Source organism: Passer montanus, unplaced genomic scaffold (genome assembly GCF_014805655.1).
Source record: "Passer montanus isolate IOZ18808 unplaced genomic scaffold, ASM1480565v1 scaffold10, whole genome shotgun sequence".
Classification (NCBI taxonomy): domain Eukaryota; kingdom Metazoa; phylum Chordata; class Aves; order Passeriformes; family Passeridae; genus Passer; species Passer montanus.
Genome location: NW_024356505.1, coordinates 9,486,349 through 9,500,576, shown reverse-complemented (window position 1 = coordinate 9,500,576; position 14,228 = coordinate 9,486,349). Strand labels below are relative to the sequence as shown.

Below are 14,228 nucleotides of genomic sequence, written 5' to 3'. Positions count from 1 at the left end.
TAGTTTTCTGACATGTTTTTTCCCAGGCTTTATATTCTGACTCCAGTAATCATTTTTAACTTCATTCCTGTTTGAATGAGCTGAGCAGTACTGGTTTTCCAGCTGTTACTACTCATCTTGGTGCATCAATGTAAAAAGCTTCTCCTCAGGCCATTTCTGCTTTGCAGAAATGTTAATGAGAAGGGCACCAGCCCATGGGCTCCAGAGATGATGCTTTGAGTTACCTCCCAAAGCTCTGCAGTATTGTCATCATCACTCCTGCTTGTGCCTTTTGTGAGACAGATGGCAAAACGATGTCATCTGAAGAACCATAATAGTTTGGAGGTTTTCAGAGCAACTGTGAAGCTAAAATTATACCTAGCTCAACTTGTAAGAGGGCAATTAAAGTAAAATTATTTCAGCAAGCTCCAGCAGGAATTGAAATTATTTCTAAAAAACAGCAGACAATTTAATTTTGGAATTTGGCTTTACATTAAAAAGGCATATTGTTCAAAGGTAATTAAATGGCCATAAATGTATTCTTTATTTAGCCTTCAAAACCCAATCTGTAAGTTATACATCACCTCATTTTTATTGCTATCTCACCCTTTAAAAGGTGCTATATTAAAAAAATGATTTGGCACTAAGCAGCACATCTCCAGGGAAGGTGTCACTGTGTGCATATGGAATGTGCTGCTGCACACCACAACCTGCATATGTGAGTGTGTGCACAAGAAGTGATGCTCTTCTTGTCTCCTCAATATAGCCAATGTCTGGAGCTTAAGTAATCATCACTTTGGTGCTACCTATAGACACTTTGCATATAAGCATCTAAATCATTAATCAAGATGTCAAATATAACTACTGGTTAGAAAATAAACACATGCAAGAGATCATGGATTTATGAAAGATTCTGGATGCATTTCATTCATAGAAGTGTAACTACATCATAAAAATTTACACTATCAACAGATAGTTATGTTTGGCATTACAGCTGTAATTTACTCAAACATCAAATAGACAAAGCATCTTATATTGAAATATCAAGTTAATATCCATCCTTCACTGGAATTTGCTTTTAAGGCAAAATGACCCTACTGCCCAAAACTAAATTAATAACCCCCACGAAGGATATTTGTTCAACCACTACACAGTAGACAGGATTAAGAATTCTATTCCCAATTAATTTCTGATTTAGGATATCTGCATTATAGGACATAAAATTCTTACAATACATTTTCCTGCTGTTCATTTTTTTCCCTCTGAAATATTTGTTACATCAAGTCTTTTCTATACAATGCACCCACCTCTGTCAAGTTTGATCCTTAAAAATACAAGAAATGCATTTGGCAAATCTGAAGGCAGAACACACACGAAATTCACAGCCCAAATGTTCCTAATGAGAAAGGCTTTAGTACAAATCATGCCACTTACTTCCCATCTGTGTCTGATGCAGCTGCATAGTGCAGAGGTGTACAACCCCTCTCATCAAGGTCATTCACACTAGCTCCAGATCCCACAAGGGCAAACAGGCACTGATAATTACAATTGGCAGCAGCATAATGGAGTGGAGTTCTTTAGTACACATTTAAATAAAAAGTACAATGGTAAATAACAGCAAAATAATATTATAGAGACAGAAAAAGCAAAATAAAGTGAAACTTAAATCCTCCTTACATTTTTAAGTAAGTATTTGTGGTGAAGAATGCATCATCACAGTACTAAAGAATAGGGCTTCTTTCTATGAACCACTTAACAATGCTGAACCATATATAGTGGATTTATTTGCCAGCCAAAATATGTACAAACTTAATATTAAATGGAGTTTTATTTGAATTTTCTTGTGTAAACTTAGAGAAGGAAATCCAATTTACATTAGAAATACTATTTTCTGTTAAATAATTTTAAGCCACATGGAAAAATATGGACAAATCAAAAACTGCACAAGAACTAAATATAGCACAAATAAAATACAACAATTGCACAAACAGACATTTTTAATAAACAAAGCACAATTTTGCCTAAGAGGTGAAAACATTATTATTTATTTTTATCTATACTGACATAGCAGAGGCACTGTTAAATATATCTCTTCTTCTTGTAACAAAACCATGAAACATTAGTACTGATGCACAGTCACAGAGAAAACTTATCCCAGCTTCAAATACATAAACAATTCTCTAAATATGCCAGTTTAGCCAAAAATTTTAAAAGACCAGCATGACTCAGAATTTAATTTTCTATTTTTAAAAAGAGACTGCAGCCATAAATATCTTGATTTTTGAGGAGATAGTCAGGCTCTTTCCTCTTCCTTAATATATCTTTTTCCCATTTCTCCCCATTTTAAACTAATATTTTTCCATCTCCTGAAAAAATGGCTCTATATAACATGAACGTTAAACAAAAATCCAAATCAAACCAAAAGGAAACCCCAACTTTCGATGACAAAAGTTGTGACAGAGAGTTGTTAGTTTCTCAGGAAATAATGGAAGTGGAATTTAAAGCAAAATACAACTTTGAATCTATAACTTTTTCTTTAAGTCCTACTCCTGCTCTTCACATCCCAGAAAATCATATTTTCCATGATGTGACATGAGATTTTACATAAGTATTGATCCTGCTATCTAAACTTAAATAATCATATACTAGAAATAGAAATTAATGTCATTCCAAAAGAGTTCAGAGCTCAAACAGGAAAGCAGAAAGGGATTGATATTGTGAAATGAAAAAGGTAAAGCAGTTATAATAAAATACTGGGTATATTAAAAAAAGAGCTTAGAAATAGCCACAGATTTATAGATTTGATTAATACATTATTTGGAAAACATCAGTAATGTCCTTGGATGAGAGCAATTTAAACATATTAGATCCATGTTATAAGGAAAGAAAGTTCACAAAAATTACAGTTGAATGTGAAACTCAGTCTTTAAAAACAAGACTAAACACCTACCTAACAAAACAGGATTACAAAATATGTTTGTGACTTTTGAGAACATATGCTGAAACACAGTATATTAGAGACATCATATCATAAAAAACCATTTAAACTGGAATGCAGACTTGGTCACATATCAATAAGCTGATACTGCAATACTTTTAACAGCCCTCTCCAATATACAAATCTGGAATGTCTTACCTTCCAAATCTGTCCTTTTTGTTGAAGTCTGCACCAGTATTTAGCAGAAGATTTAGGCACTCCAAATTCCTATTAAATTAATACACTGTTACTTGTGATTGCAAATTTTATTTCCTTAATTGGTCTCTATAAATATCAGAACTACTACACATGAACATCTCATATGTTAAGTTTAATGGAACTGAACTATAATGTGAATTTTTGATATATAAATTTCTGTATGTAAAATAGATTCCATAATTTATGGACCAAACCAATAAAGAATATAAATTATTTCAAGACCACATATATAAATTTTATTGATACCAACTGGCATGCATAAAGCACATAAACATGAACCTAATTCAATAAATAATTAAATTCTTATAAACAAACAAACAATAACACCTGCATGTCACATGCTTTTGCTACCAGGATTCCAGCACAGAGGCAAGATTTTTCTGCATATTTTTTAAGGCCAAATGTAAGTTGAAGCATAGATATTTTACTTTTTAGTGTAATCAATTTTCAATAAAAATATTATCATCATAATAGACATACTATATTGTTTATTGTTTAAACACAATTTTTGGTAACTTTCCTAAACTGGAGATGAGTGAAGGAATGTGTCACAAATTATTTGGGTTTTATATGAAGATACAGCATTTTAATTTTTACTACTTGCAACAAGGATGTATCTAGCAAGTACTTTTGACTTAGAATGATTACTTAACAGTATTACTTAAACAACATTCAAACAGAAAAATGAATATATCAATATCATGGAGTTCTTGTGTCCCACAAAGTGTATCATGAAATTTATTACCCAATTCTTCCAGGCAATTTTGAGTAGCTGCTATAGAAAACCTACAATACAATAACAATAATCAATATGGATCACAACTCAAGTGATGAGCAAGTAGTTCTGACTACTTCATCCACCTAAGCCCTGGAATTTAATTATTGCGTTTAGTTTATTTAGACTGACCTTTTATTTATGGATTTGGTAAAAATAAATTTCCCAAAGTTGCTGTTTTCTATCTCATGTCCCACAGTGACCTGAGGTGGGCATGCCATCTTTGAATGCTGTAAATTCTAAAAATTTTATCATCATCCATGGGAATTAAAAAAAAAAAAGGATCAGTTCATCCCCAAACATAAATCTAATGTAAGGTTGATGACACTTGGACACTGTACTCCAGCAATGGCTTATTGAGCTGAATGTTAATTATTTTTTTGTTTGCAGATAGAATCAATCTTGAAATTATTTTCATGTTTACATAAGTTCCAAGGGGAGAGGGCAGGAAAAACAGAGAGGAGATAATAGAAAAAAAGAACAAGAATGATCAGCAATTGAAAAAGAAATACTGAATATGAAAGCATGAATGCTTTTTTACACACCCTCCAGCTGCAGCTGCATGAAGACAAGTCCTGCCAAAGTCATCTGGTGTATCAATGTCAAAACCTACAAAGCAATTATTTTGTAAAATCATTATGTAACATCACCTTTCACAAAACTGCTGTCATCTGCTGTTAAAGAGAAATGCTTGCTAAGCAAACTTAACAGCTATTTGCAAAAGAGCACTCAAGCATTAAAAAATACTCCATTTGAAACATGCCCTTGCTATTTCCAATGTTTTGAAAAACAGGCATTTAAATAAAACTGAAAGGGGTAAAGCAAAACACAAGTAGGTGCACTCAGGCTGTGTTCTTTCTCTATTCTATTTTATTCTATTCTATTTACCTGCTAACATTTTGGTGTCATTTACTATCGAATATAAGATATATGCAGGTCATATGAAAATTTAGGAATACGCTAGAATTTATCATTGTTGTGCAGAGATTATTAATTTTTGTGGATGTCAGTATTGCTAAATATAGGAGGTACTTAAATTTTACCCCTGAGTTTAGTGCTTTAATCCCAAAGAAAGAATTTCATTGAGTTGGAGTGATGGCTCCAAATAGCAGTAATTACAGAGGAGCTCTTTGCAGAACACTGGAGTTTTCTCTTTCTGAAAAGGCTCAGCTGTGGAACTTCAAATCCAAGATCACAAACATTTGCTGTGTAATTCCATATCTACCCATATATTTTGACAGAAAGATTACTGTTTAAATCAGGTTTCACAGCTACATTTTTGGTTTGAGAAAACTATTATGCTCTCATGAGAGTTTTGCTCTGGTATAATGTAACTTATTTACTAAATCTCTTTGTGGTACCTGGGAATGCTGGCTTTTTTTTTTTTTTTCCTTTTAAGAACTGTTGAACAACAATAGATAATGAACAACATAAGACATGTTATTCAAAAATACTATTATTTCAAGACTGTTTTCCTAATCCATATCCCCTAAAACAAGTTTTGTATGCACCACTCTGCTTTTATCCCATTTCAACAGGAACTGCTCTATAGCCAATAATTTAGGAGAGTTTACCAGTTTAGTTTGAGGAATAGCCTTTGATGCCTTTCCACATCCCTAAGTAGCTTACCTACCATCACCAACTACTTGAATGTCATTCAGTACTGGGACAGGGCAGATTGGTGACATTTTGTTAAGGTTTGCACATGAATATAAATGAATTTAAAAACCAGAGATTTTAATGTACATAAAAGAGGCATCTCCCAACCCCAAAAAGGACACATACTCTGCACATACCAATCCCCACACCAAGAGCACACCCTAAATGCTCTTAGCAGTATGTAGTCTTTCTAGCCTGAAGGCTGAGCATACTCTTCAAGTCCCTATCTGTTCCAGGCTAGATTTGCATCCAAGTTTTCCCAATTCATGTAAAAGCCACAGAAACCACTTGCAAGTCCTCCACATGGTTTCCTTTGCCATACTGAACCTCCAGTAAGGGCACAGCCAGCACCACAGGACGTGCCGGAAGGAGAAGGAGCCACTATCCCTCATTTTGAACACATCCAATTGAAATATTGTCAACTATTGGACAGTTCTTTCCTGAAGTGAATCCTTGCAAGTTTGCCCATGACAGGACAGTAAACAAAGTCTTACCAGTAGGTAGCTTTGGTATATGTCTCTAGTTCTCCCAGGCTTCCCTAACAAACAGTGTAAAGCTGAGCAAGCAACTTCCTTTTCCCCAACTCTCTCCTCCCCACTTATCTTTTTTCAAAAAACATTAAGTGTCTTCAGATTAATACAGAACCATTTAGTTTATTCTTATTCTTCTTCTGTTCCAGAAGCTTCATTTGGATAAATCTACTTTCTCAGAATTGCACTGATTCAAATAGTTCAGAATTCACCTAAGATTCTGGACAACAAGAGAAGTAATGACCTTCCAACATCCACATCTTCAGGGAGGAGTCAAACATCAAAAGAAAAGTCCAGTTTGCATTGCATTTCATTAACAACATAATAACAATGCAACAGTTTCTTAATATAGCAGTCCACAGAGTCTTCAGCGCTATTACGTGCCCACTACAGGACAGATGGGAATAGACTGATCTCTATTAAGCTAAAGACATCATGGAATGGAAATTGGATGCTCCATGAAGTAATAAAAAGGATTATCAATCTTTCTCCTTGAAGTTTCATTATAGTCTAAACCAGTCAGCCCACCTCTGTGGCCAACTCAAAGTGCACAAACACAATATTAAAGAAATTATAAATGTATTATTAAAATTTGGATTAATTTTTTTTAACTTATGTCTGCAAAAGTTTGCATTCACTTTAACTATGGACTGTTCATTAAAAAAACAAGCATTGGTCCCAAGGTACTAGTGAACTATAAGGATTTCTATGCATCACTAAATTAAGATTTAATTAAAAGCTATTCTGTGAAATACACAATGAAGTACAAAGCACCTTGTAAGAATTTAACAGTGTCCTACCTGATGAGAGGAGCTTTCTGCAGCAGTCTGAAAATCCACTTAATGCTGCCAAATGGAGAGGAAACATCCCATGTATACCCCGCCTAAGACACACCATAATCAGGTATCACAGCTTCATTCAATTAAAATAAAACAAACATGATTGTGTGCCAAAGTGCACATGCATGGTGGGTTCAGCAAACCATCTAATTAGAATACTGAGCTAAATTCACATATTAAACACTTCCTTCCAAGCTATCAGCATGCATTATCAGCCTATTAAAACTTTCAGAGCTTTTACCTCAAATACATTACAGAAAACTCTATTTCTCTTTTTTTTTGGGTACAAATTGTGATATACTGACTAGCTACTTACAGGTACAATACAGCATAATAAATAAAATATTTCCTATTGCAAGTTGAAGATGATATTAAAAATTGCACTTGATAAATACACTTCTAAATTATGTCAGCTTGCATTCATATCAGTAAAGTTACCTACTTTGCAGTGTCAGCACCACTCGTAATCAGAGTGTTGATTAACAGCTCATGGCCATATCTAGCTGCTATGTGCAAAGGGGTATTTCCATTCTTATCTTCACAGTCTATTTCAGCTCCTATAATAAAGAGAAATTACTAGGTAAGGGTTTATGTAGGCACGCAGATACTTTGTTAGAAAAATAGGATTGATGATCATTTAAGTAACATTATTAATTGTCAGTGACTGACTAGTTTGGATTTAAAACCTATATAGATTTCAGTGGTAGAGAAAAACATTTTATTATGTAACCTTATGGGATGTGCTCTCTACAATCTGGTTTATGGAAAACAAAAATATATATCTACATTCCTGCATTCTGAAAAATAAATGGTTCATCAGTGTAACTTATCAAACTTTATAAACACATATGCCAGACTCCACCACAATTACTGGACACTGGACATGAAAAAAAATCAGCATGTTGTTACCAATACAAGAGGATGAAAACATTCAAACTGAAAAGCTTATGACAAAAATATTATGTCCCCCTTTTTACCATTTTGAATGATGGTTTGGGATCTTGAAAATCTACCATGGATTGCTGTCATGTGCAAAGGTGTTTTCCCATCTTTACTCTGGAAAAGAAAAAAAAAATGCTGTTACTTATAGCCAGTAACAGCAATTAATCAGATCTGACAAAAAAAAAAGACAAAACAAAAAAAACAAAACAAACCAACAAAAATGACATTTCTTTCTTCTTTCTCTCTACGTCGCATCCTTTAAATAGTTTCTATGCACTTTTGCCAGACAGATGCTGGCAATGACAAGTCAGCATGACATGGCAAGCTTTTCACAAGAGCTGCTCTTAGTCACTCTTCCAGCTGCCAGTGACAACTCAGGGATGCCCACTCACTCACACTTCTGTCCCTAAGATAATAACTCTCAAGAGGATGATGACAGCACACAATTTCAGCAACAAGCCTATGTCCAACCCCTCCCCTCCCCAAGGCTAAAAGAAAACAATGTTTTAAGTTTGTTTATTGAAAGAAAGTAGCTGTATTTACTAGAGGGCTTTACACATTACACTAGAAGACAACACATTACAAAGCTCATGTGTTTCTTAGAAATTTCTGTAAAGTGATGTTTGTAAGCAATTTATCACAAACCACAAGTAGTCCTAGGGTAGAACTATTCAACCCTACTAGGTACTACACATTTGAAATGCACATCTTGAATGTGCACTTAGTCATTCACTCAGTAAAGACATCCTTGAAGCAGCCAACAGTAATTCATAAGGAAACTTCACTTATTAACAGCTCAGTATCAAAGAGCTCACAAACCCATTTTTAATGTTGCTATAACTTTGGAATGATCTTCCCCTCATGCTTGTCACAGGTAATGGGAAAGCTTTACTGCAGAAAAAAGTTCCTACACATGCCCTCAAAAAATTTCAAACATGCCACAGAAAAATCAAAGGACCCTTGAATGCACACGCATACTGCATCTGTGTTTTCAATGATGGCTCTGAAGAGTGTGAAATGTTCACAAAATACAGAGTTAAATCAGACAAAGATGGCAGGGGAACATATGGTATGAATACATGTACTGAAACGTCACAAATTGTCATCATATGCAAAAGTATCTTCCCATCTTTACTCTCCCTTTGGCACCAAATGGACATGGTTCTATGGATGTGATACTGAAAGTCTGCTGAAGACCCTTTTAGGGATGGATATGGATTTTTTCACTGTGTCACTGCCCAGAGCAGCATAACAGCACAGTTATGTGAAACACTGTCTTCCCAGACCTAGATTGAAAGAAATTAAGCACTTGATAAGGAATGCCAAGTTATCACTAGCTCTTTCAGCAAGCAGATTTCTTTGACCATAAATAATCAAATGACAACATCCACATATCCATAGCAGATACAAATAAACACAGAACATGGGGTTGAAATCCTCTTGAGGAATTAGACAATCACGTTTTTAATTCTGTCATTGGAGGCCTTAAGAAAAAGCCAAATAAACACACCATAAGTGACAACTTCTCCAGGCAACCTCTGTGCTCCAGTTTTCTTTCATGTTTCTCCCTACAGTTCAGCTCTCATCTCTTCATCTAAATACTAAAAATCTTTGTGCCCAATTACTTTAAAACAACTGTTAACTGCTTTAACATCTGGTGACTTTTCCCCTCACTTTTATCCTTCTTTAACCTGAAGAATCTATAGAATCTATTAATTTAAAGAAAAAACACAGATCTCATAATGTACCTTCCAAAGACATAGGAATAACTTAAGATGACAGTATTAGAAACTGAAGAGCACTGTGTTCTCACAAGAAACCTTCAGTAAGATCTTGCAAAGAACAGCAAAAAAGCCACAGAATAATTTTCCACTTACAAATGAAAAAACATAGTAAAATCAATAAGAGATTTTTAGACTTACTCTGATCAAATTTACTTAAAAATGCACTTATAGATTTCTAAGACAATGGATTTTATGAGAGTGCCTCTCTTATGTTTAACAGTCTCAGGTTCCTTTCCAGCCCAGGAATAACACAACATGCAATTGTCTGTCAACATATAAACATAGAACAGGTATAAAATTTAATGAAGGCAATTCCCATGTTGAAGCAGAACTGCCAGGTATAGGACTGCATTGAGAATTACCTTCTAAGACACTAGAAAGAGATATATAGAACCAGAACCAGTAGCTAAACATTTCTTTAAGCAATGAAACATCAAGGCTCTATTAAGCAAATCATTATTTCCTGAGATGCCAGGAGATTGGACTGCAGAAGCAGGGAGGTATCCTCTAAACTTTGCTTTCATTTTTCTTTCGTTATGTCTTTAAGGTCTTCTCTCTAAATATCAAGCTAACTACTGCTGTGTGATTTAATGAGATCAGACAGGATCACAGCACATGACAGGACAGCTATGGGCTAATGATAAACTTTTGTTGTCTTCACTGAAACTCAGCTAAATATGGTAATAGGAAAGGAATCACCCAAATCTCTTCTATCACTAGAGGAAATATATCCACAAAATACCTGGATCATAACAAATTCGCTAAGAACAATATTTGCTATTAGACAGAAATAATGCACATCACAAGGTGTCTTATTGAGTGATTACTCACATATTAACTGTACTCAGACTATTGAGCTTCACTGAGGGAGAGGAAATGTGGGTCTATCATGTCACAGCATTCCTCCAAATGAAATCTCCCCCTAGCAACAATTCTTATGTTCTAGTACCACCAATGGAAGGAAAAAAACTTTTTCTATTTAGGTCACTGAATTTTCAAGCAGCAATGGGGTCCATAAAACAATCAATACTGTCCCATTACATACTCATTTCAATGTGTTCTTCCATGCATGGAAATTCTGAATAGAGAGGAGGGAGTGCTGCAGTAATGAGCAATACTTAATAAGATTCACTGTTCTACAGTGGACACTGACAAGGCTATGAAAACAAGTAGGAAATTATGTCCAGAGGTGACAAAAAGAATATAACATATTTCTACTGTTCTATTATCTTCTGCTATGCAATCCCCTCTCGAGATGAGGCCAGCACTCACAAATATGCACAAGAATTTCCCCTCTATCTGCCATCAAGAGTAGGAGTGTTTCCCTTCTGCTCTCCCCACTCAGTCACCCACAGCAGGAAGCACTGCAACAGTACTGTCCAGTCTGCACTTACATTACCATCCATATCCACTCTCTTGCCTCTAAAATCACAGGAAAAGTTGCACATGGGAGGAAATGATTGAATCAGCCCATACAAGCAATATAATTATGATGAAAAATAGATCTTACAGCCATTTTAAGAACTACTTTGAATTCCAGCCTCAGTATTTGGAAACTGAACAGGCTTGGTTTCAATAAATATTTAGTAAGAACACACTAATTCCATCTCATTTTAAATGCACAATTCTTTGTTAGTTACATAACATATTCTATTTTTTTAGGGATTGTTCTTCTGATTAAATCCAAGATTTATCTTTACAGGCCTTTCCAGGGAAGCAGATGTTGACTTAAAAATTATTTTCTTTTGCTTTTTCTTTTTTCTTTTTCTTTTTCCACAGTGAAAGTGCTACGTTTTCATATGCAAAGTAAGGCTGTTCACGCCTTCAGGTGCAAATTTACAGGCCAAATTCAGTCATAATGGTATAAATCCACAGAAATGCTACTAACAGAATTACAACAGAAACACCTTGATGAGGAAACTGGGATAAATGCTGTTTTCAAGCTATAATTGCTTAAGCCCTACTTGCTTAATTTTGTATTTAAGAATTTTGATATGTACGAAATCAACATATTTTAATTACGACCAACCCACAGCAAAAGCTAATGCTGTTTCTGAAATGGAGCCCTGTCCACTTCTTTCTTCTACATCAGAAATATGCACAAAATCATGAACCCTTGCAGCCCTGCATTTAGAAAAACAGTAATTCTTGGCTTGTTAATATTTGTCAGAGCATCACAGAACAGTTGGGTTCAAAAGGGACCTTAAAGATCATCTGGTTCCAGCCCCACTAGCATGGGCAGGGTTCCACTTGACTTAGTAGCTCAAAGCCCCATCCGACCTGGCATTGAACACTTTCAGGGATGGGGTATCCACAACTTCTCTGGACAACCTGTTCCAAGGCCTTACCACCCTCACAGTAAAGAATTTCTTCCTAATATCTAATTTAACCTTACTTTCAATTTCCCTTGGTCCTACAACTCCATGTCCTTGCACAAAGTCCCTCTCCAGCTCTCTTGTAGGCCACCTTCAGGTACTAGAAGGTGCTATAAGCTCTCTTTTGCTCTTATTTGTGTGAGTAACACACAATTATAATCAGTAGTATATTTAACATTGTGGGATTATTTTCATGGCAGACCACACTTTACTGAAAAATGATGTTTCAAGAATGTAGGACAAAAGTCAGCCAGCCCTGCAACACTGAACATTCAGTCATATGCAGCCTGGGACTTTAGGCAGAGCAGAAAGCTGGCAACAAAAATAAATGGACTGTGACCTGGATATTTTAGGACAAGTTGGCAATAAACCCTGTAACACAGCTCCTTACTTCTGCAGGGCACTTCGGTGATGAATTTTTCCACAACTGAGTTATGCACATTTTCATTAAATGAGCTGCACTTCTAAATACATGTAACAGTGAGCAGGAACATACACTTAGGATTTTTCCACATCAAAGAGCTTATTTTTAAAATAGTCTCAAATTTTCAGTTAGCTATGAGTTTTGTACTAACAATAGATATAAAATTGTATTTTGGAATTAGTTAGCTGAAAATCAGCTTGAATCACTGTAAAAATCACTGCTTACGTGAAGTGAACCATAAACCCCAAGATTTTTAACAGAAATGTCAGCTACTCTAATATTCACCTCCTACACAGATTGTGCTGAAATTCCAACATAAACCTATTAATCAGGTTCCTTTTACATTTTTTTCCCAAGAAATTAAATAACAGATAATTCCCTTCATACTACATGTGGGTGACAGTTCAGGCAACCAGACATTTTGCCATAAGGAACACTTGGACTCTTCATTCCATATATCCATTTCCTACTTCCCTGAGCCTAAGACCTGTCAAGACACCAGATACTGTCTCTAAATATTTCTAAACACAGTTAAGTTTTTATTACTAGAGTAAAAATCAACATAATACAAACCAGAAGGTCTTACATCTCTCTACCTGCAACAAGGCTGTAGAATATTCTAAGGAATATTCTGCAGTCAAAGACTTGTGACCAAACAGAGATGCAAATTTATACTGACTCTGGTCACACAATTTCACTGGAGTAATTAAAACATCAGCTGTTTAAGACTTTCCATTGGCCTGATCTACTTATATTTGTATTTTTAATGCACTCTTTCAAAATCTCCCTAATTATATTCTAAGATCTTACATTATCATCTCTTCACCTGCTCCAGCAATTAGCCAAGTCTACACATTTCCCTGAAATATCCCTGATTTTGTTCATGTTACTTATTTATAAGAAAAAAATATACTTTTGCATTTTTTTTCAAATTATTTGCTCTTACTTATATGGTTAGACTAGGGAAAACAAAGCATACAGAATTCTGACATTTAAATGTAATCAAGATTGGCCACAGATTATTGGCATTTTTCTTCATCCTTCTGAGCTATGTAACATATCCCATTGAGGTTTCCAGATTCAGATCAAGTTTCTTGAAGCAACATACTGGCTCATTTTTACTGTAGTACTTCTCAAACAAATACTCCAACTACCAGTGGTTGGAACCTCTCCATGTTACCAAAACAAGTATTTTTGAAAAAATTTCCTCTGATAAAGCTGTACAGTGTTTTTAAGTGTGAAAGGATGGCTTTGGATACACCTACCTTTATATTTACATCTGCTCCATTGCAGACCAAGAGCTCTAAACACAATGCTCCATGTGTTGATGCAGCAGCAAAGTGCAAAGGTGTAAACCCCTTCTCATTCACTTGATTTACATTAGCACCACAGTCTATGAGTTCATTCACTACAACATCTTGCCCATTGTAACAAGCTACATGGAGAGGAGTATTTCCATAGGCATTTGGCTCATTCATCTATAAGAGAAAAAACCCCCAAGATTAGTCAGTAGGAAAAAAACTGTACTTAATGCAGCATTTAATTCTAACAAAGCAAAAATCACAAGATTATGTTTTGGAACTCTTCAAAAACAGAAATTAAAAGCAATTTCTGGATACAGCTTGTTGATTGAGATCTGTGTCCTGGGGAAGAGTATGATTGCTTTACAAGCGAGCCAACCTCCTCCAATTGTCTCCACACCAGTTTCCTGTATGCAACTTTAAA

General features: G+C 35.1%; 1 protein-coding gene across 2 annotated transcripts in view; it reads right to left on the bottom strand.

Annotated features, from left to right (window-relative positions):
- ANKRD28 (ankyrin repeat domain 28) overlaps positions 1-14,228 on the bottom strand; it is a 76,226-nt gene that overhangs the window by 19,898 nt on the left and 42,100 nt on the right. For both annotated transcript variants that reach the window (XR_005627562.1, XM_039710242.1), the window contains exons 8-14: positions 13,769-13,981; positions 7,956-8,034; positions 7,421-7,535; positions 6,940-7,022; positions 4,496-4,559; positions 3,116-3,184; positions 1,414-1,554 (exon numbers count right to left, since the gene is read on the bottom strand). Coding sequence is in view for 1 of the 2 variants with exons in the window: in XM_039710242.1 (XP_039566176.1) it covers positions 1,414-1,554; positions 3,116-3,184; positions 4,496-4,559; positions 6,940-7,022; positions 7,421-7,535; positions 7,956-8,034; positions 13,769-13,981 (764 nt within the window). In the remaining variant the exon portion in view is untranslated. The remainder of the gene's footprint in view (positions 1-1,413; positions 1,555-3,115; positions 3,185-4,495; positions 4,560-6,939; positions 7,023-7,420; positions 7,536-7,955; positions 8,035-13,768; positions 13,982-14,228) is intronic.